The sequence below is a fragment of the Canis aureus genome, chromosome 29, assembly GCF_053574225.1.
Source record: "Canis aureus isolate CA01 chromosome 29, VMU_Caureus_v.1.0, whole genome shotgun sequence".
Taxonomy (NCBI): Eukaryota; Metazoa; Chordata; class Mammalia; order Carnivora; family Canidae; genus Canis; species Canis aureus.
The window spans coordinates 39826867-39851070 of record NC_135639.1 but is presented as its reverse complement, the minus strand read 5'-3'; the positions used below and the strand labels follow the sequence as shown (position 1 = coordinate 39851070).

General features: G+C 44.8%; 1 protein-coding gene and 1 pseudogene across 1 annotated transcript in view; both read left to right on the top strand.

Moving 5' to 3' along the window:
• CHAT (choline O-acetyltransferase) overlaps positions 1-19112 on the top strand; it is a 52805-nt gene extending 33693 nt beyond the window's left edge. The window contains 7 exon segments of the mRNA XM_077877047.1: positions 588-688; positions 1584-1712; positions 4160-4282; positions 7216-7357; positions 7504-7566; positions 14190-14327; positions 16073-19112. Of these exon segments, the coding sequence (XP_077733173.1) occupies positions 588-688; positions 1584-1712; positions 4160-4282; positions 7216-7357; positions 7504-7566; positions 14190-14327; positions 16073-16342 (966 nt within the window). The 3' untranslated portion in view covers positions 16343-19112.
• A 3051-nt stretch (positions 19113-22163) lies between these two features.
• Positions 22164-22607, top strand: LOC144300876 (mitochondrial import inner membrane translocase subunit TIM14 pseudogene; annotated as a pseudogene).
• Positions 22608-24204: the final 1597 nt, after the last annotated feature.

The following is a 24204-nucleotide window of genomic DNA, read 5'->3' as shown; positions in this document are numbered from 1 at the left end:
TTTCCTTCACTCCCTTCAAATGACAGTTCATTTCTCCCTAGGAATCTGCACACCATCCAACTTGGATCATTACCTCTCATTCACTCATTCAACCAAGTTACTGAGCACCTACTACCAGGTAGACCCTGGTCTAGATCCTGGGAATAAAATCAATGGTGGCTAAATGCACAGGTTCCATTTAGACACATGATCACACAAGGCTGTGTAGGATTGTGGCCCTGTTACACACCATGAGGGGGAAACAGTACTTAAGCCAAAGGAACTTGCCCATGAGCTAAGGAAAGTGTGCACAGCTTCAGTGTGAGCTCTTAGGAGTCACTGGGCTCCTTTAGTCACAGAACTTTGGCCTCCGGCCTCACTGCCCAGATCATGTCTGGGAAGGCGGTGACATCATAGAGCTATCTTGAGGCCATATTCTCAGGTCATGGCAATTTCATATAGCATTCTTTTCCAGAGATAACATGCTTTGGTATCCTTGGAGGAGAGATCCCCTTTAGAGGCCTGGAAGACCTGGCCTGGAACCAAGGGGCTAGTCTGAAATGCAGACTCTACCTGAGATCCACTCACCTTTTTCTTCCTTGTTGCAGTTTGTGGTGGGACGAGATGGCACTTGTGGCGTAGTGTGTGAACACTCCCCATTTGACGGCATCGTCCTGGTTCAGTGCACAGAGCATCTGCTGAAGCACATGTGAGTCTGGGGGCAGGGCCCCTCAGCAGCAGCCATGGGAGGCAAAACCAGACTGCCAAGGGGCCTCCAAGCTGACCAAGAAAAATGTGGGTGGCCACCGGGGGGCTGCATTAGTCTGGAAAGTGTCTTAGCAAAAGATGGATTTGAAAACCAATTTGACATCATATACTTTTATCTGCCACAGACAGAAGGGGCAGACAGGACCACAGTGAAGGCAGTGAGGGGAAGCATGGCCAAGAATTCTCAGCCAAAAAGGAACGTCTGCTTTGGCCCAGGGAAGCCCAGATCCATACCTAGCACTTGTTCTGAGTCAGAGCTGGGCCGATTGTTGATCCAGCACAAAGGAGGGGAGGTCTCTGAGCTGCACCTCCTCCATCTCCTTGGGCTGGACCTTCCTCCCTAGCTTCCAAGCTGGCTGGACTGAGTGCTTCTTATCCCTTAAACACACTGGGTTCCTTCCAACAATTTGTGTTTTGCTCATTCCCTCCTGTCCAGAATCTTCTCCCTGAATCTAAGTTCTAAATCTCTTCCATGCTTTAGGAACTCTTTAGAATCCCTAAAAGCCCATACCAGCCCTCATAGACAAAACAACACAGTTTGCTTCTTCAATTTTTCTCCAACTGTTTCCTAAGTGTCAGTTGTAGAATGTGGTGGAGCAGGAAACGTGAAAGTAAACACCAGGCTCTGGAGTCAGGTGGAACTGGCCGGAATCCTGGCTGTGCCATGTGCTTATTTGGGTGGCATCTCCGACCAAGCGTCAGTCTATTTATCTGTGCAGTCGATCCAGGGGGGCAGCTCACTGAAGCTCCACCAGCTAGGAGGACTGCAGAGGGCAGGAACTGCTGCCTGCAGCCCCCAGCTCCGGCTTCAGGTGGTCGCCTCTTTGTGCCAGCAGGGTGAAGAGTGGCAAGAAGCTGGTCCGAGCCGACTCTGTCAGTGAGCTCCCGGCCCCTAGGAGGCTGCGTTGGAAATGCTCCCCAGAAATTCAAGGCCTCTTAGCCTCCTCGGCGGAAAAACTTCAACGGTAGAAAGTGCAAGTCTCTTTGAGGGTGATGCTCTGGGGTCACCCCATGTCCACCCCCACCCCAGGCCCCTCCAGTGGGGATGATGAGGCACCCTGGAAGCTTCCCAAGACCCCAGCTCTTCTGCCTCCCCTCGCCTGCCCCCTCATGGAAATGTTAGTCAAACTAAAGGGGAGTTTAACTCTTGGGGAAATAACATTGCAGAGGTCTCCATCATTTCCATAAAATGCAAACATGGAGCTATTTTTTCATGGGTTTCACCTGCCTGAGCAGAGTCAAGGTGAGGAAATCATTCCCTTGCTTTCGGGGGGAGTAATAAACAACTGGTTTGAATAGGTCATTTGAATCCAAGCTATTTCAATTTGCTTGAACTTATACCGCAACTAGACAAGGGGGCCTTTCTCCCCAAGGGCTGAGAGGCAGTTCAGACCCCCGCGCAGGAGAAGGGGACCTGCAGGAGCACAGTGGCAGCTGCAGGCTGGCAACTAGATTAGATCTGGCCCTTGGTTGTTCATTCCCTCATTCAGTCAGCGAACAGCATTCATTCATTCATTCATTCACTCATCAAACATGTGAGTGTGCCAGGACTATAATAGAAAGGCTGAGGACACAGAAACGAATATGCCACGGAGCCTGCCCTCCACACTGCAGTCCCCCAAACTAAAACATGTGTGACACAGTAAGCGCCCAAACCAGAGAGAAAGGCATACAGGCCCGAACCCACAGAGGACACAGGAGTGGAATTCCACCAGGACACTGTGGGAAGGCTTGGCAGTAATGGGCTTTGAGGGATGATAGTTCACGGTGCGGGCAGCTGGAGAAGAGGCAGAAAGGCAGCTTGTTCAAGCTTGTCCAGGTTCATAGAGGATCCAGGCTGTTTTTGAAACCAGCATGTGAGAGAATGGCCGGAACAGAGGCACTAAAGGGAAGTTGAGGCCACGTTGTGAAGAGCTGTGCTGGTCTTGTGTTATGGGGAGGAGCCCCTGCGGGAGCTTCAGGGAGCCAGTGAGGAGACTGTGGGAAGAGCACGGGTGAGCGGGAGCGATCATGGTCAGGCTCGGAGGGCAGGGAGGACAAGTCTGCTGCAAGCTGCTGTGGGGGCTGGCTGGCTGTGGCAGGAAAGTCGGAGAGACCTTGGCTGTTCATCTACAAATCGTGCTAATATCCAACCTTACAGGGCTATTCTTGGGATGAGCAGCCCTCTAGGAGAGTGGGTTGGTGGGCGGGCCAGCCCGGGATGGAGAAAGGTGCCCACTCTACTTTCAGAGATCTGAGTCGGGCCCCTAAGGTTCTCTTTCCAGAGCTGGAGAGCCAAGAGAAGCCTGAAAGTGGGAAAGCAGGAGGAGCTGCCTGAAGGGGCTGAGTGCACAGTCTGAGCAAGAGGTTTCCAGGTGTCTGTGTGACCATGAGCTCAGCCTGTCCAGGGACAGTCAGCTAGAAGGCTGGGGACTGAGGGATGAGTCTCCCTAGGTCCCCTGAACCTGGCACGGCCCCCTGAGAGCTCAGCTCCCATGAGGCAGGGGGAATAATTCAAGGAGAGCATCTGAGTCCTGAGGAAGTATGTGAGTGGAGGGTTGGGGTTGCCTACCCAGGGCTCTGCATTCACATACAGCCAGTGGACAGATAGTGTGGACCCTGCCAAATGTTGCCCCAGTGGACAGTCAGCCCAGAGCCCAGCCTCATCATGGGGGAGAGACCGGTCAATATTGGTAGGGGGAGATCAGTGCTCAGGGGTCTCAGTGGAGACTCAGGGAATCGACCTATTATTCTGACAGTGACTCATGGGCAGTAAAGACCTGGGAAGCTCAACAGTAGTTTCCAGGTAAAATGGGTTCACAGTTACCAGCAAAGCCCAAATGAGCAGCCCTTGCAGTGGTGACCTTGACCACCAGGGAGGCTCCAGGCATTTCTTCTCATAGAACAACAGGGAGGACTCTTCTGAAGAGATAAGGCTTATCTGAGAAATGGGCTTTTCCTTGGGCAAAAGTGGTGTGTCAAGTCTGCAGAATGGCCAGGATGCCAAAAGAATCAGGATGTGAGACAAACACCTTCCTAAACAGATGCATTGCCTCTTTCAGGCCCACTTCTGTGAGCAATGGGCTTCTAGGATTTTGTTTGTGGGCAGTGTTCTCCCTGCCCATGCAAATGTTTCCCAGGCCCCAGTGCCCCCAGGCCCCTCCCTGCCCCCAGCCACCCCCACCCCCTACCCCCAGAAGCAGGGCCACTGCCCTGCCCAACGAAGCCTCCTCTTCAGCTCAGAGGAACCCTGATCTGGCATGCCATCTGCCACTTCCGTATGTCAAGGCCTGTCTCTGACACCTGCTATGTTCCTGGTGGGCAAGGACCGTGTCCTCGAGAGTCATAGATCAAGCTTGAGCAACTTGGTTAGACTTTGCAGTGTGTGCATTCTATTTTGCATGTAGTAGCATCTCTTCTGTTTCTTCCACAGAATAGTAAAGAATCTCGACTTCACTGTTTACAAGTTTGACATCTTCGGGAAAACATTCATTAAGAAGCAGAAATGCAGTCCTGATGCCTTCATCCAGGTGGCCCTCCAGCTGGCCTTCTACAGGTGAGCAAAGCCTGCCAGCAGAATGACTCTGCTCAGGTGGGCTGCCTGACAAACTGCTCTAGACTCTAGAGACTAGAAGCATCCTGGAGGGAGGAACGACTTTCTGTGAGCTTAGAAGATGGGACAACCAGGGCAGGCTGCATGGAAAGAGGTGCCACCTGAACTGGGATTCAAAGTGTGAATTCAATCCCAGAAAAGAGAAGGAAGGACTCACAGTCAGGAAATTGCCCAAGCAAAGGCCCATGTGCACAGAGCTCAAAAAGCCGGAAAACTGAGCTAACAAGGTGGGCAATGGAGACTGCTCCTGCTCCTGTCCTCACCCAGCCCACGTTGGCCCCTGTAGCTGTGCCCTGTTTCTTGATAAGGACATGGAACCACCATCCCCCTGTGGGTCAAGTCAGAGAATGTGAACTCATCCTTGATTCATCCCTGTCTCTCCTCTCTCACCCATGCCACCCCCATGTTCTTCCTCCAGATGTCTCTCAGACCCACCCTCTATCTTCCAGCTCCATGGCTACTGGCCCTCTTCCTAATCAACTCATGCTTGCTTAGCTGCAGCATGTTCCCCCAGGGAGCTCTGCTTCCCATGCTCAGCTTCATGAATCATAGCCTTTGAAATATGCAAATCAGATTCTATCACTTACCACTTTGAACCTTCCCAGTGGCTTCCCACCCTGTGCAGAACAAAGTCCAGGTTTAGAAAGGCTCCCTGTGAACTAGTCTCTGCTGGGCCCTGCTCCCAAGCTCTCTCCTGCCTCCAGCCCTTTACTCTGGCTATGCCTCGGTGCACCCACCCACCTGCTGCCACCACCACTCTTCACATGCCAGCTCCTCCCATCCCTCAGGTCTTTGCCCAGAGGGTGTCAGCCCTCAGAGGCCTTCCATGACCCATTTACCTAAAGCAGCCACCTCAGACCCCCTCACCACCCAGCTTTCTGGCCTATCACATTGTTCTCTCTTTTTCTTTCATGGCAGTTGTTGTTCATGTGAGCTACCTTGTTCATTGATTTGTCAATTTTGTTTTCTAGACCATTTCTCCCAAACCTGACCCTCTGGGTATCTCACACACCAGGCATAGAGTAGGTATCAGGGACTGAGTCACAGACCTGAGAAGACACTACAGGAGTATTATCTGGGGGTGACACAGTCCGGTCTGTGCTTTAGAAAAATCTCTCTAGTGGTAGCTCTGTGTTGGGGGAGAGAAAAAAGTAGAGATTGAAGACAAGGCAGGAAGGCCAAATGGTCTTTTATAGGAGACTTAAACTAAAATGCACAGTAGATCATCCTCAAGACAAGGCTGATCCTGTTGGTTCCACTGTTCCCAAAGCAACAGCTCATACACTGGCACAGGACCCCACCAGGACCTGTTTTTATTTTGCATATATGGGGGCAGAGGGAGCATAGAGTGACCTTGCAATAAGGCCAGGGCAAGGAGGTCTCACTAGTGAGCAGATAGCACCCATGTGGGCACAGCCACTCTGAGCACTGGGACTCCTTGGAGAAGATTGATGTCACTCCACCTGATCTGTTCTTGTGGTGGAGACACAGTGATCCCACTGACATTGAGCTGTGGCAGCACCTGGTGTCTAGAACCATGGTCTCCATTCTCATACTGGCATGTGGCTGAGATGGGCCATGACGTCCAGGTCCTGCTGGAACCTGTTCCTTCAGAGAGCATTTCAGTTCCAGAGATAGGAGGGGCTAGTGGACCTGACTCAGAGCACCGCCTCCTCCACCCTCAAGTGATCTCTGTGGCACTCGACTTGGCCAACAGTGGACATGGCCAGAGGCTCCTGGGCTCAGCCAACAGCCAAAATAGGATCTGCTTTCATTAGAGAACATTCTTCAGAGTCCAAGCCATAACAAAAAAAAAAAAAATTTTTTTAATCTGCCCCTAGATTCAGCAGAAACCTGAAAGCTGCCTAAATTGAGGTTGATCAGTGACTGGCCAATGATTTCCTCTACTTTTGTGCTCAGCATGGCATTTGCCTCCAGGGGCCATAGAGATACAAGAAGTGAGCTCCTTGCCAGAGTCCTTCCTGGAGGAGGAAGGAGACAGAGGTGTACAGAAAGTTATTCACGTTCTCACCAAGATACAATGTCAAGCACTGTGCTGAACCACACTTGGCCCTCCTCCTCCTAGAGCTGACCCAACATGGGAGATACATGCCCCAATGAGGCCAGCATGCAGGACCATGACTTGTGTGTGATGTTACGCTGTCACTACCCCTCTGTGATTCTGTGTCTTTCTCCTGCCCACCACTAACACCAAAGACTTTACTGACTGATAAGAAAGATGTGTGCCAGGCAGGTGTGCAAGCCTTGGAGTGCTCACTTGGTTCACATGCCTAAGCAACGGACTCTCCCTAGCTGGTGTGGGGAGCCTGTCACAGACAACGGGGAGGAGAGGCACAGCCATGGCACCCATGGGTCTGTTGGAAGCTCAGCTGCCCCGGGTCAGGCTGGTCTATGCAGCATTCTCCACTCATGATCACTAAAGCCCCCTCCCTGCCTCAATCCACAGGTCATGCTTGAATTATTCTAAATAAAACAAGATTCCCTCAAGGGTATGAATGATTAATTACACAAGTATTCCATTCTGTGCTTTCAATCAAACACTCATCAGGTCTCAAAGAAAATTCTAGGTTTCCCACCAGACTGGGATTTTTTGAAAAGTTGCCAGTCACTTATTTATTTTATATCCACACAGTGTCAGGAGTATATGAAAGCATACATAGCTCTTCATATTACTGACTCCCTGACACTCATCTTTAGGAAATCTCCTCTAGAATTCTATTAACATTAAAATGAAATACTATGCCAAGTAGAGTCAGAACTGTAAAAATAAAGCCTGCAGAGGCTATTTTTCTTTCAGCGTTTATGGTTTCCTGAGACTGCAACACCATTTGCCATTCATCTTTCATCTTATGCAGGCTCCACAGGAGACTCGTGCCCACCTATGAGAGTGCATCCATCCGCCGATTCCAGGAGGGCCGTGTGGACAACATTCGATCCGCGACTCCAGAGGCACTGAGTTTTGTGAAAGCCATTACTGACCACAAAGCTGCTGTGCCCGTGAGTCCTGCTCCGCCTGAGGAGTCTCTAGGAGGCCAGCAAGGCAGCTGTGGGCTGCCTGTCAGCTGGACTCCGTGACAGCCAGTTCCTGTAGCTTGTTTGTCACTGAGTAGCTCCTTAAAGCCTTATTTCTGGTCTGTTGACAGGATTCAGAGAAGCTGCAGCTCCTAAAGGATGCCATCCGAGCCCAGACTGAGTACACAGTCATGGTGAGTGATGCAGTGCCTCTTCTTGGGGGAGCTCATGACTGTAGGCTGAGCCCAAAGCTGGATCTGCAGGCATAGGGCCATGGCACAGGACCCGGGTGGGAGCTGGGCCACCAACTAAACAGCAACTTAGCCAAAGCCATGTGTCTCAGAGTCTTTTTCTTATTTTTAGAAACTGGGTAACACAGCACTCATTTTTACATGGATTTTATAAGAATACAATGAATGGGGGCAGCCCCGGTGGTGCAGCGGTTTAGCGCCGCCTGCGGCCGAGGGTGTGATCCTGGAGACCCGGGATCGAGTCGCACGTCAGGCTCTCTGTATGGTGCCTGCTTCTCCCTCTGCCTGTGTCTCTGCCTCTCTCTCTCTCTCTCTGTCTCTATGAATAAATAAATAAAATCTTTAAAAAAAAAGAATACAATGAATGGTCTTTGAAAAGACAATAATGATAATAATAGCACCATATATGTATAGCACCTTACAGTTTATACAACAGGAGAAGTCAAATGTGAGGGATGGTGGCCAAGCCTGGCAAACTGTAGTGGTTTGTACACCTTTCATCTTTGCAGGTGAGGCAGTATTTATTGCCACCTAGGGCTTGTTTCGCTTTCTTATTTTTTTAATTTATATTGCTTATGAATAAAAATTCTTTGCTCAAGATTAATAGTGAAATCAAAATTTTATTTATTTTTACTTTTGTTTCTTTTTAGAGAGAGAGAGAGCAGAGGAGGAGGGGTAGAAGAAGAGGGAAAGAGAGGGAATCTTATGCAGGCTCCATGCCCAGCATAGAGCCCGGCACAGGGCTCAGTCTCACAACCCTGAGATCATGACCTAAGCTGAAATCAACAGTTAGAAGCCTAACCCACTGAGCCACTGAGGCAACCCAAAATCAAAATTTTAAAGGAAATGGTTTGTTTAGGGAAATAGTTTGTTTTCTAGCATGGCAGAGCCATAATTTCCATACAAACAACAGAGAATAAGCTACTACTTGGACTGGTGATCAGTATATTAATTGAAAATCATTCTGATATAGCCATTGAAGGATCACATAACCTATGAAAAGGGGTTGACTGGGATGCCTGGGTGGCTCAGCAGAATGATCCTGGGGTCCTGGGATTGAGTCCCGAATCGGGCTCTGTATGGGGAGCCTGCTTCTCCTTCTGCCTATGTCTCTGCCTCTCTCTGTGTCTCATGAATAAATAAATAAAATCTTTTAAAAAACAAAGAAAGAAAGAAAAGAAAAGAAAAGAAGAAAAGAAAAGAAAAGAAAAGAAAGAAAAGAAAAGAAAAGAAAAGGGGTTGACTGATTTTCACTCTATATACTTGAAAATAAGTACAATGCATTATCTGGGTTGTAGAACTAGCCAATGTAGACTTCTTTCCAATTCAGTTACCAGGTTCCTAATTCATCTGAAGAGTTAAGTGTTCATTCTGTTTGGGGAAAAAATCAAGCTCACTCTCATGTATTTTTGGCTTTCCTGCTTTATGCCAGACAAACACTGGGTTGTAGGAATTAAAGGTGAAGTCCATAAATCCTGTCCTTAGGGAATAACTGGGAGGAAAAGCCCTTAAATGATAAATTTCATCCCATGTGAAAAGAATTCTCAGGAAGTAGAAGAGAGCATAGAGGGGCAAGCTAGTTCCTCTGCTTGGGAAATCTAAGAAGACTTCCCAGAAGAAGTGGTACTTGATATGAGACTTGAAGGTTGAAGAGGTGCTTGTCAGGTGGACATAGAAGAGAAGAATGGCCCCAGAAGGGAACATTATGTGCAAAGGCAAAGAATCTTGAAAGCATAAGACACATTGGAGGAAAAGCAAGTAGTTCAGTGTGTGCAGCTTGCAAAGGACAGAGGAGCAGAGGAGTTTATGATATGGGATATTTCTGTCACAAGGTTTACTCTGGTGACCAGGTAGAAGAAAGAAAAGTTGGAGCAGGGACGGTCTGTCAACACTCAGTGACACTAATTAGGAACCTATGTAATATTTTGGTAGAGCTAAGGACTGACATAGAGCAGGGGCAAGAGATTGAAGAGGAAGACACCAACTTCTGTTTAAACACAGTGGACATTAAAAATAAAAAAAAAAAAAGAGGGATCCCTGGGTGGCGCAGCGGTTTGGCGCCTGCCTTTGGCCCAGGGCACGATCCTGGAGACCCGGGATCGAATCCCACATCAGGCTCCCGGTGCATGGAGCCTGCTTCTCCCTCTGCCTATGTCTCTGCCTCTCTCTCTCTCTCTGGCTATCATAAATAAATAAAAATTAAAAAATTAAAAAATAAATAAACACAGTGGACACGGGTTTACTGTCACTCCCTCTGAAATGCTCAAAAATATCAGCGAAGGAGTTTTCTTAAGTCATGAATACACTAGGCAAAGAGAATGGGAAAAGAGGGAACAGCAAAATTTTAGAGTTGGAAAGTAGAAGAGATGACAAGTAACTTAGCAAACCAGAGGAAGCTGAAACCCAAGAAAATAGTAAGGGAGACCCAGGAGCCCAATGAATCGTACTGCAGAACCTCAGAATGGCTCAGTCATTGGAGGTACCCACCAAAAATACAAGTGCATATAGGGCTGAAGAGGATTGGTTGATGATCTATTTAAGAAGCAGTTAGAACCTCAGCTCCTTTCTACTACCCCATGCAGCCAGGCCCACTACCTTCCTCTTTCTCAATGGTAGGCTAGAAGCTCTGGAAAAGTTGAAGACAGAGGACTCTAGATTTGGGAACACCAGCTTGAGCTCAGGGAAAGTTAATCAAACTAAACAGGGTGATTAATCAAAGTCTACATATTCAGCTCCAGGTATACCAGGAAGCACTTTTATTACCACCTCTCCCCAAACATGAGGTTAGAGGATTTCTCAGTGGTGAGACTAACCAGGCCAAGAGAAGAAAGTCACAGACACTGATAGTTAGGGTGCCCAATGAAACAGCCTGGCTGGCTCACCTCCCAGTAAAGTCTACCAGATGGCAAACACAGGCTTACACATGTATCTTCTAATCATCCTTCTTGTGCTTTATTCTGAGATATAAACAAATAGCCAAAAATCATCAGACATTGAGGAGATCTGCTAATATAAAACATGGAAACCAGTACAAACATTTCTGTGTAATTTTTAAAATTTTGTTTAATTTTTAAAAATAATTTAAGAAAAAAACTAAAACTAAAAATAAAAATAATTTAAGAGAAGCTTCAAGGAAATTAAAACAAGGCAGGAAGCAGGAGAACATTTTTAAAAACTATAATTGAGATCCTCTGAAGGATAATGAACTTGTTGCATTCATTAATAAGGACATGAAAATAAAAAAATCTTTCTGGAGGAAATAAAAATAACTTTGGGGAGAAATACAGTAGAAAAAGATGCAATGGGGGCATTGGGAGATAAAAATGAAATAATCTTCCCAAAATATCAACAAAACAAAGAAATGAAATACAGGACAGGAAAAAAGGCTCAGTACCGGAGGATCAAAACCCCAGTAATAAATGTCCAGGAAGAAAAAATGGGCGAAGAGAGAAACAACAAAATAATTCAGGAAAATTTCTCAGAATTGGCAAGACATGAGCTTGAGTCTCATTGAGAGTCTCAAGACATTGAGAAACTCTGCCATGTACCTTGCATAATAGATTAAAATATTCATACCAAGGAAATTTCACAACACAAAGGTCAAAGAGAAGATCCTAAAATCTCTCAGAAAAAAATCAAGGTCAAAGATCAGGAATAACAGTGTAACTGACTTGATGGGATGAGCACTGGGTGTTATGCTATATGTTGGCTAATCGAACTCCAATAAAAAATATACTAAATAAATAAATAAATAAATAAATAAATAAATAAATAAAAGTGTAACTGGACTTCTCAGCAGCATCAGTGGAAGGTGGAAGATAATGGAGTAATGTCTTCAAACTCTGAGGCTAAGTGATTTTTAATGCATATTCTATACCCAGCTAAACTATAATCAGCTTTGAAGACAGAAGAAAGTTTCAGACAGACAAGTTCTCAAAAGTTTTACTTATTAAGCGTTCTTTCTTGTAAAACTATTGAACGATATAGACCTAAAGTAAGAGATAAAATATAAAAGAAATCATGGGCTCCAAAAATCAGAAGGTTCAACACAAGAAAGAGAGAAAGAGGATGAAAGTAAAGGGAGATCCCAAGTTGACATTTGTTCAGCAGACATAGGGACCATAGAGAAGCAAGAAGTGAGAGGTGGGATGAAATTGATAAGCTATCTGATTTATTTGAATGTATTAAGAAAAGTTTTACACTTCTGACTGACAGCTTAGGAACCAATTAGTTATAGATACATAGAAAGCTAAGCAAGTGAGGGAAATCATAATTTAATCATTTAAAAATTGTCAATTCCAAGGAAAACCAAAGATGAGTAAGAAAGGAAATCTAATCATAATACACCATGAGACTCCCCTGTGAATACTTGCATAATTATAATCATGTCAACACTGAACACCGATCAAACAATGAAGAGTTAAATGTAATTCTATTGAGAGAATGGGAGAATGGAAGAATATTTGGGGAGCAAGAGTATAAAAGAGGCAGAGTTTCATCTTCTATAACAAGAAGATATAGATAAAGCTGGAAAATGTAGTGATGGCAGCCTAAGACTGTTACTTAGAACTAAGAAAATTAAATAGCTAAAAATGGTTGCCTCTGTGGAGTAGGAATCAGACCTGGCAAATTGACAGAATTCTTTAGCTTCTTTGGGGTTTTAAACTATATAAATATATAATTTTGGTAATAATTTAAATGCTTATGAAAGATTTAGAAAAATATCTTGTAAAGCCCTAGGGTTCGACTGTATTAACAATTTTAAGTTGACGAGAACAGCTAAATAAAAGAGATGGGGGTGGAAAGGGCAGGGCTATAAAAATGCTTTGTGCTGAGTCTGGTGCCTGGTTGGCTGAGTCTGGTGCCTGGTTGGCTGAGTGGAGTAAGGGACAGGGGAAAGAAGCAAGGAAAGCTTTTGCTCTCTGACAGCTATATTTGGTTGTGGTAGTGGGAGAAGGACATCCCAGTGAAGAAGCAAGTGTGTTTCAGAGACTCCATCACAGATTCTCACAGCACCTTATGCTTTTCCTTCATGACACCCTCCACCCCCAGCACCCAGAAGCATTGGGCACATAGTGTGATGCTCAAGTAAGATTCCCTGAATGAATGAAGGACTGAACGATGAATCATTTTACTCATTACTACTCATGGCCTTAATCCAAACAATCTGTTAAATCAACCCCAGTTGCTACAGCGAGCTCCAGGTGGGGAAGGCAGGGAGATGGCTGCTGCACAGAGCAGCTGCTTCTATAGATCTACACAAATCAGCAATTAAGCAGAGGTCACCAGAGAAATTAGAAGTCCACTCACTTTGTAGACAGATTCTGAGTTCATCCCCCCTGTCCTAACAGGGCACGTCTAAAAGTGAGCTGTGGTTGTATAACATGGCTTTTCAGCCTATAATTAAGTGCATCTGAAGAGACTGGGGCCTCTGAATCATCTTTATGCATTCATTCTCCACTGAAAAAGAACAGCTGTCAAATCCCAAAACGTGCCTTGTAAACTTGAACAACGTTCATCGTGATGAAGGCTTCCTCCTAAGTGGGGCTTTAACAGCTTAAGTGGCCACCTTACATAACTGTGAACCTCCCAAGATTTACAATTACCCTGATGTGGAACAGAGATTACGACTGTAGACCAGAGGTAGTCAAATCTCCATCAGCTCCCAAAACTGCCCCAAATAAACATGTAATCCAAGCAAAACCAATTTGTGTGTACACATGCAGCCTCAAGTGGGAAAGAAATGAAATGAGTACCATGGCCCCACTGCCCAACTTCCAGCCACACCACCACCTCTGAGCTCCACCCACATATTCATTCTGGAGTCTCCACTGCTATTATCTTATCCTTTGATAAGTGTTCAAGTAGCTTGTGATAAAAAGAAAAAAATCTTTATTCATTCAATAAGCTTTCCCCTTGCAAACATCAGCAGAGCCTCTGCTGAAATGTCTAGTTCCTGTCTCAGAATGATTACTTTGATTGTAAATCCAGTTTAGTTGAACTGATTTTGAGCCCATGAAATAGGAACCAAGATTTAGGAACAGACCTTAATGTTCTCTATCCCTCATTCCTTGGACTCCTGCTGGAGGATTAAGTGTTGGTTGTGGTAAGAGTGCCCAGGGACAGCCTGAGCAGCCCTCTCCTTGCTTCACCAGGGCCCACACTCATCTTCCTCCCCAGACTCCTCCTCTACCTAACAAGTAAGTAGGGGTGCCCACCCCACCCCTTCCATGTGAGTGGTCATACGCAGTGTATGGTCAGCAATGACCGTGCGGGGGTTGAGAGGCAGGGGATACTGAGACTCATAGACCTTTAACTCAGGCATGCTCATTTTAGAACCCAGCCTGCTCTGGATTTGCCTTGTGCACATAGGAAGGGTCTGAGTAGTAGAGTGGTCAGTCCTGGGCGGCCACTCACACATATTATCTGCAGCAAGCACTGGGTAAGTGCAAGCTGTGGCCCTAGCAGTAGCTATTAGCATTGTGGACTAGAGAAGGGGTGGGGGCAAGGGAAGAGGGCACAGGAGCCTCTGTCTCATTTCCTGTCCTTTGTCCCCAACTACCCAGGCCATAACAGGGATGGCCATCGACAACCACTTGCTGGCGCTGCGGGAGCTGGCCCGGGACACATGCAAGGAGTTGCCTGAGATGTTCACAGATGAAACATACCTGATGAGCAACCGGTTCATCCTCTCAACCAGCCAGGTACAGCCCTACTGCAGCTGTCACCCAAGGGGCCACTTAGTGCAACCAGTGGCCTTTCTAAAAGACCGTTTAGCATAAGTCAGTGACTACAGCCCACTGGCTGGAGGCAGGCAAGTCCCAGCTCTGCTTCTCACAAGCTGCGTTACCTTTGGTAAAATGACCTAAGTGACCTAAATGCTCAGAGTGCTGGTTTCCCAACCATTTAAATGGGTGTAATCACGGATGCCACCTTAATAGAGGTGGACTGGATGGGAACGGGTGTCCTAACTATTGTACTACCTTTCTGTTACTTGAGGGGTGGTGTTCCACCATGATGGCCACAGGCTCAGAAGCCCAACAGGTCTAGAGTGAAGTCGTGGCTCAACTAAAGTGACAATTTGAGTAGAAAGCCTAGCCCAGTACCTGGCATGGACAGGACTCTCCAAACAGGTCATGGTCATTATTGTGAAGGGCTGCACCACCAACGGCAGGTGGATTAGCTGCCAGCCCCACGGTCTCCTAAACAATGCTACAGGCCCATCCTGTGGGAGGACCATTGTGACAAAGAATAAAATCCACCAGAGAAGGGCAGGCAGTTTAGGAAAGAACCCTCGAACATCAGCTCCCTAAAGCTTCATCTGCTAAAGGATGAACCTGGGCAATGAGAAGGATTGATAAAAGCCCACTCAGTGATTTGATTTTGACATCACGGCAGCGAGCTCACAGAAGCGAATAAACGAGAACAGTACACACAATATAAATTCTTCAGGAAACCATCCATGGGCAAAAAGTGCTTTGGAACGGTTTTACAGCCTTCAGCTATCGCACGGCAAATTTATCTGACAAAGAGGTGACTCTATTAGCAAGACTAATGGTTTGTTCTGCCCCATTAAAATGGCCAGTGTCAGTTCTGAAGGCCCGACTACACAGTGCCCTGGTGTAAAAACAAGCTCCACCCTGCAACCACCCAAGAATGTGTTCTATTTTTCCCCCTAAGACTCGTTAATAAGATTAGCCGGTATGGTAGTTTGGTGTTTGTTTGTTTGTTTGTTTGTTTTCTTTCTCCCACCTGGAAATGAACATATTTATGGCTTGAATGCCATCCGAGACATATTTCCCTGATTTGTGATCCTGATTACAAAATTTCAGCTCTCTGAATTCAAAATGTATTAGGTGCATAACTAAAACTCCAGTTGATGGCAATCCCTGAAATGCCCAACGCTGGGTAATTGTGCATGGCCAGGCTGTGGGGAGAAAATCAGACCAGCCAGGCAATACTGACAGTAATTAAGGATGTGGGGAAAATCGACAGAGAAGACAGGCCAGATTTCCTTCTGTTCATAAATTACTCCCTCTGGGAAGCCATCCAACCGTTGGGTGCCACCAGGGTGCCATTGAGTAAATTACCTTGATTGCCTCGATGCCTCCAACAGCCCCCAGGTGAAGGAGAGACTCAGCCTGAGACCCAGCACAGGTCACTCTGGGAGATTCTAACCCCACATGTAGAGCAGTTTTCCCACCAGGGAGTGGCTTATGGACCCTCTTCTTGTGATATTGTGCAGTTAGTTGGGTTTGTTATTATGACTCTGGCTATGACCATCCATGCTGAAGTAATTGGTTCATTTGGTTCAGTCAAATGCCCAGGTGGAAAATAGAGATGTAAATATCCCATTGAGGCCTCAGGGTCATTGAAAATGCCCTGTATTCTAGCAAGTTCACAGGTTACGTTTCAGAACCAGCAGCTTCTGACCTGTCCTCTCCTCCAGGTGCCCACAACCATGGAGATGTTTTGCTGCTATGGTCCTGTGGTACCCAACGGGTACGGTGCCTGTTACAACCCCCAGCCAGAGAGCATCCTTTTCTGCATCTCCAGTTTTCATGGCTGCAAAGACACCTCTTCTACCAAGTTTGCAAAAGCAGTGGAAGAAAGCCTCATTGAAATGAGGGACCTCTGCAGTCTGCCACAGTCTACAGTGGGCAAGCCACTGGCAACAAAAGAAAAAGCTACGAGGCCCATCCAGGGGCACCAACCTTGACTCCTGCCATGATGTTTCATTTCCCCAAACCCAATATTCTTCAGCTGCTAGACCCTACCAAACCCCTGCTCCCAACCCTCTCCCTAGCTTTTGGTAGCTCCCCTGTCCTCAGGGCCCAACACAGAGACCACACTGAGGCATCACGCAAAGCAGGAGTCTTGGGAGGAAAGTGTCCCTCATTAGACATTGAGACTATCCTTATTTGTCACACTGTCCTTTGGCCTGTGTACTGGGAAATAGACCAGCCTGGCTCTGAGGCAACCTTGGTGAGATGGGGAAGTCTACACCACCTTCCCTCCATAGCCTCAGAAGCTTAATGGTGGTGTTTTCTTCTCTAGCAAGAACTGAGGGTCCAGGTGATGTTTTGCCCAAAAAAAGAATGAGTCACCCTATTACATTCAATGTACCAATGTACCTACATGAATCATGAAGAAAGAGGTTAACTCAGGTCATTACCTCTTTTCTCTTGTGGAGGAGTAGGGAGTATTGTTTTCAGATTCAAAGCAGTGCAATCATGGCATTCAGGGTGGCCTGCAGTGAGCCATATAGTGCTGTAAACACCCCATCCCCTATACACACACACACACACACACACACACAGAGTTAATTTAAAATATAGTGACCCAGGCCCCAGAACGCATTTCTCCTTTCGTCTCCCAGGGGCAGCCTTCCATTGAGTTCGGAAAGTCTTGTCCTGCTATTCTGATAGGGGGGAAAGACTCATCCGCCATTACACTGGAGTAGTGTTGCTCTGCTTCGCTGGGGCCACCAGCAAGTCCTGGATGAGTAAACAGCACAATGCCTGCCAAGCAGCAGAGATGGAGGAAGGAGCAGTCTGCTTCCCCAAGAATCCTGCCACTCACATTTTTCCTGGTTGCTTCACCACTCCCCTTCACAGAATCATACCCTTACAGGTGATCTGATTTCTAGAGGAGAAGAGAGAGGGTTGCTTTGGGGATTTTCTGTTGCTGTTTATTTGTTTTGTCTTATTCATTCTTAAGGGAGGCTTTAAAAAAAAAAACACTGTGACATTAACTTCAGAAAACGATCTCAGTGGCCCAAGCATCCACCTGCAGACAGCTGGGCTCCTTTATGTGGAGGATGTTATCTAGGGATTCTAACCAAATCTCACATGGAGGAACACAGAGCAGGGCTCTCCCTGGCCTGGCAGTGGGTGGGTAGGTAGGGTGCAGTTATGGAGCAGTTTGAAGAGACCGCTGGAGGGGAGCAGGGCCAGTAGGAGAGAAAGACTATGTCCAGAGTCAGCCTTGAGAGGCAGATCATGCACAGAGCCAAAGTTAAGTTTGTCCTGAGAGGCTGTGATCATCCAGGACATATGAGAGGCACTCCCCATTGCAAAATATTTTTATGGTAAATCTAAAAAGTCAAGGAAGTCAGAAAGCAACCAGAAAATCAAAACTGCAAATAGCTGAGGCAGTCTGTCTCTGTCCAGAGGAGGTACAGAGCTTGGCTCTCACCACACTGAGTTCTGCTGTGCAACCTACTGGGGGTTCCTGAAAAAGCCCCCTCGCCCCATTTTCACTGTGCTCTGCAGCACTCTAAGCACTGCACTCTGGCCCAGGGACCCTGCACATGTCCCTTTGGGCCACTGAGTAAGCTTTCTGCACTTTGACCTGTATTGAAGGCAGGGCTGAGATGGGGGCAGCTGGCATTATGACCTTTGCTCAACTCTTCGAAAACACAAACAACCCCAAGCAGTCAATTTTTTGAGCCCTGGTTTTAGATTCAGGATCCCTATTGGATGATCTGGAAGATTTTGGCACTGTCTGTAGGTCCATAGTTCTTCCACAGACATCCACCTTCCTGCTCTCCTTGGGAAGTTGCAGACCAAGAATCCTAGGAATATCTGCGGAACTACTGTCCACCTGCTGTAAGTTGACCCAAAGCCACTTGTCTGTTCTCACCAAATGGCCACAGTACAGATCTGAGTTCTCTTCTGGTTCCCTCCATGGATTTGAGGGCAGGCAGAGAGATCTCTGATTTGGGGGTCAGGCAACCCCATGGATCTTAACCAAGAGACTTAAATGCCCAGAGACTCAATTCCCTCTGTCATCAGATGGAGACAAGAATGTTCCAAACTTGCAAGGCTTTGAGGATTGTAGAGCACATGTGTAAGGGGCCTTGCGCAAGCAAGTGGGCATTCATGTTCACTGTCAGGAAGATGTTACCCCAGTGGGCACTGTTTGGATGAATTTGTTTCAGACTTTTTACACTGATTTGAAAGAACCAAACACATCTATCATTCTCTGAGCATAGGGAAAGGAAACTGACTCTGTATATTCAGATATCAACCATACACTGCGAGGGCTTCAAGAAGTGTAGGATTGTGGACATTTGGCAGGAGGGAACACCTCCTCTTTCTGAGGAAGAATCTGGAAGCTGGTCTTCCCCCTCCAAGAACAGGTGAATGCACTGAGTCTTTATGCAAAGGCAATGCTAAGCCATGGCCATGGGCATCCCTCTGGGGGATCCTGGTAATAGATATTGTTCCAAGTGTCCCCAAAGAGATGGAAAATGATATCTGAAGAGAGTCACACTGGGGTTGTGATGCATAATAAAAATGCTTGTGGCCACCTTACAATACTGCTAAGTTGCCAAAATATACAAAGTTGACATTTTAGTTCTATTTTTATAAAATTATTCTAGATTTATGGCAATATATACATGTGTATTTATAGCCTTTCAATTTTAAGTTATAGTTCTTTGTGCTTTAAAGAAATATATGTATGACTAAAGAACCGTAAATTGAAAGCACTATATTCAAAATATTTCAAGACTGTAAATCTGTATTCAATAAAAAGTAATGCCAAGAAAGATGGTGTTAGCCATTGTTTCTACCCAGAAATGCTATAGATTTTGTGAATTCTGTGAACTGGGTCAACGATTCCTTTGGCATTGTCTGAGGTCTGTCAGCAGCAGTGATGGATGTGTGAAAGATACAGGGGCCAGGAGAGAAAGGGAGGAAGGAATGTAATCTCTCCTAGTGTGTGGCATGGGGAAAGAGTGAGGGGCAGAGAGGTTCACAGGCTGTTTGTGATCAGGTTGGCAGAGACCTGGGTGTAGAGATGGGTGTCTCCACTTAAACCTGCACAAACATGCACAGACAGAATGGAATGGAGGGAATAGCACCAGGCTCAGAGGTAGGATGCCTGAAGTATAAAACCAGTTCTTTTTTTTTTTTTAAAGATTTATTTATTTATGAGAGAGAGAGAGAGAGAGAGAGGCAAGAGACACAGGCAGAGGGAGAAGCAGACTCCATGCAGGGAGCCCGACATGGGACTCGATCCCGGGACTCCAGGATCACACCCTGGGCCAAAGGCAGGCGCTAAACCGCTGAGCCACCCAGGGATACCCTATAAATCCAGTTCTATCTCTAACTTTGGGGATGTCACTTCACCTCTCTAGCCATATTTCTTCATCTGTAAAATGGTGATGTTGACATCAGCACTATCCACTTCCAGGGTTGTGATGAGATGACATAGATTGTCCTTGTTTGAAAACTTAGAAAATGATGTAAAAGTCTCTTACTGAAGACTCAGGTACATGGCACACAAGTTCCTTCACTCTGCACAGCCCAGAGATATATTCCAAGCTGCAAGATACATTCCTCTGCAGCCACAAAGATCCACAGAACCAGAACTGAGATTCCTCCAAAAAGAAGCCCAAATGCTTTCCAATCAGAGCCTAAAGGAACCTTAAAGTTGTATGAATTTTTGTAATTGGAATGCAGAAAAGGCAGTATCCAAAAAGATAATGGCTAAGAACATTCCAAGAGGAATGGTGGGATTAGGAAGGAACAGGATCCAAGTAATGTGGGTTTGCTCTTATTCATCATGTATATACATGTGGCCCTAAAATAACAAGATGAAGACAATATAGGATTCCAAACAGGCAAACCAGCCCCCAACATACAAAATAATGCAACACCCTCCTTGTCGTCTCCGGAGGTCCTGTAGGGTGGAATTTGGCATATTTAGCTAAAAATGCAGAAAAGAGTCCCTCCCAGGTTCACGAAAACAACCAAAAGTTCCCCAATTAATCCTAAGCAGTTCTCCTTGGTAGTGGGAGGGGGGGTGTAGAACCAGTGCCTTGAGTTCCCTTTATAAATTCAGCTGATCCTCCTCCTTTTATATTTCTTTTATATTTCTCTGAGTTTTCCTTCCAAAGAGGCCTTCTGAGTCTGCAGGATGAACGATATGCTATCCCTGGGAAAAGCTGGCCTCACATCACATAAGAGCCTTACTAAAAGCTGTTCTCCCTGTTTCCTAAAGACCAGCCCTTTCCTTGTTCTATTTCTACTGTTTCTCCCATCTCCTTGTGGGATTTCACTTCCTATTTCTGTCCCTCATCTGTCACTGGACCCCAGGGTTCTGTCCTTGACCTCTATTTCTTATATTAAGGAGCAGCAAAATGGGAGACTGAAATGATCAGAAGGGTTTCCTCCACCTATAGAAACATATGCACAGGGGCACCTGGGTAGCTCAGTGGTTGAGCTTCTGCCTTTGGCTTGGTCATAATCCCGAGTTCCTGGGATTGAGTCCCGCATGGGGCTTCCCACAGGGAGCCTGCTTCTCCCTCTGCCTGTGTCTCTGCCTCTTTCTCTGTGTCTCTCACGAATAAATGAATAAAATCTAAAACAAAACAAAACAAAACACATAAGCACAAAGAGAAAATTCTTTAAATATATAACCAAGGTCAAAGAAAGAAAATAAATCCTCACATTACAGAGAAAAGAATATCCAAAATCAAGCAGCAAACAGGAGCTAAAGGTATGTCAGACCAGACACAAACTCAGTGGCTGACCTCAGGGTTTACCACCCCTGCAAGCTGAGAGAACATGACCTCAGTCTACGCATGGTGGTAGATGCAGCTCAACTCTCTGCACAAAACCAGACCCTCATAGAGGTGTCCCAATCCTAAAAAGAGACTGGAAATACTCTTCCCATCAGCCCAGGGAAGTTTGGAAGAATAAATTTATAAATTTGTGCCATATGTAGATGTGGAATCTGGGTTTATACAACTTATTTGTAAAGCAAGAATTCTAAGCCAATGGTTTAAAAAAAAAATCAGTAAGATTCGAAGGGCCTCAGCAGAATCAAACAGAAAACCACCACTTTCCACAACCCTGGAAACACCAAACACCCAGAGAGGGAAAACACTCTATGGAAGATGAACCCATGGTCAAAAAATACAAGTAGCACAAGAAATGACTCACAGGTGTGTATTAAGTAAAGCAGCAGATAAGACAAATAGGAGAATCAATATCACAAAGGCTGGAGAGAATAGATGACTCATAGAGAAGCTGTAAAATTGATCATTATAACAAAATAAAAATACAGGGAAGATACATGTAAAAGTTCAGGAAGAAGAGATAATAGAGAATAGGGGGAGAGCATTATTCGGTGAGAAAATCATTAGGGATATTCCAGAATCAAAGAACTACATTATTCTAAAATTCTTGGGTCAAAAAAGAAATAATGCTGGAAATTTGGAAATTTAGATACACTTCAATCAGAATGATAATAAAGTTACCTGATATCAAAACCTCTGGGATAGAGCAAAACTGATGCTTTGAGGAAAAAATTTACCTTAAAATACATCAGAAAAGAAGATAGACTAAAAATTGATGAGGTAAGTATAACTTACGAAGCAAGTGAAAGAGTCCTATGGTAAACTCAAAAAAAGTAGAAAGAACAGTAAACTCGAAGAAAGTAATAAGACAAATATCAATGAAAGGGAAAATAAAACATAAGAGAGAAGCTAAACAAAAGAAACATGGGTTCTTTGACAGTGCACACGGTGGAGGCTGGGGAGCCGAGCCAGAGACATGGCCTGTACAGTGGTAGCAGTTGGATTGACTGTTGCTACTGCAGGATTTGCAGAGCATTATGTTTTGCAAGCCATAAAACAAATGGAGCCTCAAATAAAACAAGTTTTTCAAAATCTATCAAAATCTGCCTTCAGTGATGGCTATGATAGAGATGAATTTGAACCCAAAATGACAAAACAAGAAGCAGCATTGATACTAGACATAAGCCTTACAGCCAATAAAGGAAAAATAGAAGATGTTCATTGATGAATTATGCTTTTAAGTCACCCAGAAAAGGGAGGATCTCCTTATATAGCAGCCAAAATCACTGAAGCTAAAGATTTACCCAAAGGCCAAGCTAAAAAATGAAGTAAATGTGTGATGAATTTTAAGTTCTTGTTAGTTTATGTGTACAAGTGTCAGGTTTTTATAATAAAATGCCCCAAAGCTACAAATTTTAAAAATGATTTAGCACAGGCTAAAACAAAGCTTTGGTATAAGTCTCTTCTTTGAATTTGAGTATTTTTAAATCAGCTTATAGACTATTTAGAGATTTAACCCTCAGAAATAATGGATAAATACATATTATTTGAATAAAAATATTGTTCATTATTCATTTAGCAAATAATTTGTTACCTATTTCCAGGCAAAATGTGACAGTCCCTGGCTTTCAAGGAGCCTCCAATCTAAGGGGATATTGATAAACTCATAACTAAAATGTAATGTGATAAATATATTTTTTTAAAGTTGGTTCTTTGAAAAAGAATAACAAAATAGACAAGCCTCTGGTAAAACCAATTTAAAAAAGAGAGAAATTCTGAAATAAATAGTATAATGAATAAAAAGTCGATACAACTACAGTAGACATTATAATGATAACCAGAGAATATATCAACTACTTCATAACAATAAATTTGAAAACTTAGATAAAAATTCTTAGGAAAATATAACTTACTAAAACTAATGAAAGAAGAAATAAAATTTCTGGACCGTCTTATAAATCTTAAATGAACTGAAGCACTAGTTTAAAATCTTCCCACTTAGGAAAGAACGAAGGGAGGGAATGTAAAATTTTGTAGACATACCCTTGAAAACATTCAAAGAAGTGGTGATTTCAATTGTGTATAAAAATCAACAAGGGGATATTCCCTCTTGCATATACTCCTTTATTTATTATTCTCTGAAGCTAGTATAACTTTAATATCCAAATCAGATTTGGAAATCCAAAATGAAAAACTTGGGGCACCTGGGTGGCTCAGTGATTGAGTGTCTGCCTTTGGCTCAGGTCGTGATCCTGGGGTCCTGGGATCAAGTCCCATATCAGGCTCCCCACAAAGAGCCTACTTCTCCCTCTGCCTGTGTCTCTGCCTCTCTCTTTGTGTCTCTCATAAATAAACTAATAAAATCCTTAAAAAAAAAAAAAAAGATGGGATCCCTGGGTGACGCAGAGGTTTGGCGCCTGCCTTTGGCCCAGGGCGTGATCCTGGAAACCCAGGATCGAATCCCACGTCGGGCTCCCGGTGCATGGAGCCTGCTTCTCCCTCTGCCTATGTCTCTGCCTCTCTCTCTCTCTCTCTCTCTGTGTAACTATCATAAATAAGTAAAAATTAAAAAAAAAAAAAGAAAAACTAAAGATCCATTTTACTCACGCATAAATATCCAGAAATCCTAAATGAAACAGTAGCAAACAGATTCTAACAGTATATAAAAAACATAATACACCCACCACTAAGTCAGGTTTAACAGTAGCTAGTATTAATAGTAGTTTAATAGTAGAAGGTAACGAGCACTGTGATGTATGGAAATGATGAATCACTATATTGTACACCTGAAACTAATATGACACTGTATGTTAAGTAACTGAAATTAAAATAATAGCTTAAAAAAAAAGAAAATAGCTAAATGTCATTTACTCATGAACAGCTTAAAGAATAAAAATATAGGACTGCTCTAAGAGATCATGAAAATGCATTAAGTAAAATTCAACAGTCATTCAGAATTTTTTTAAAAAACTCATTATAAAAGGAATTAG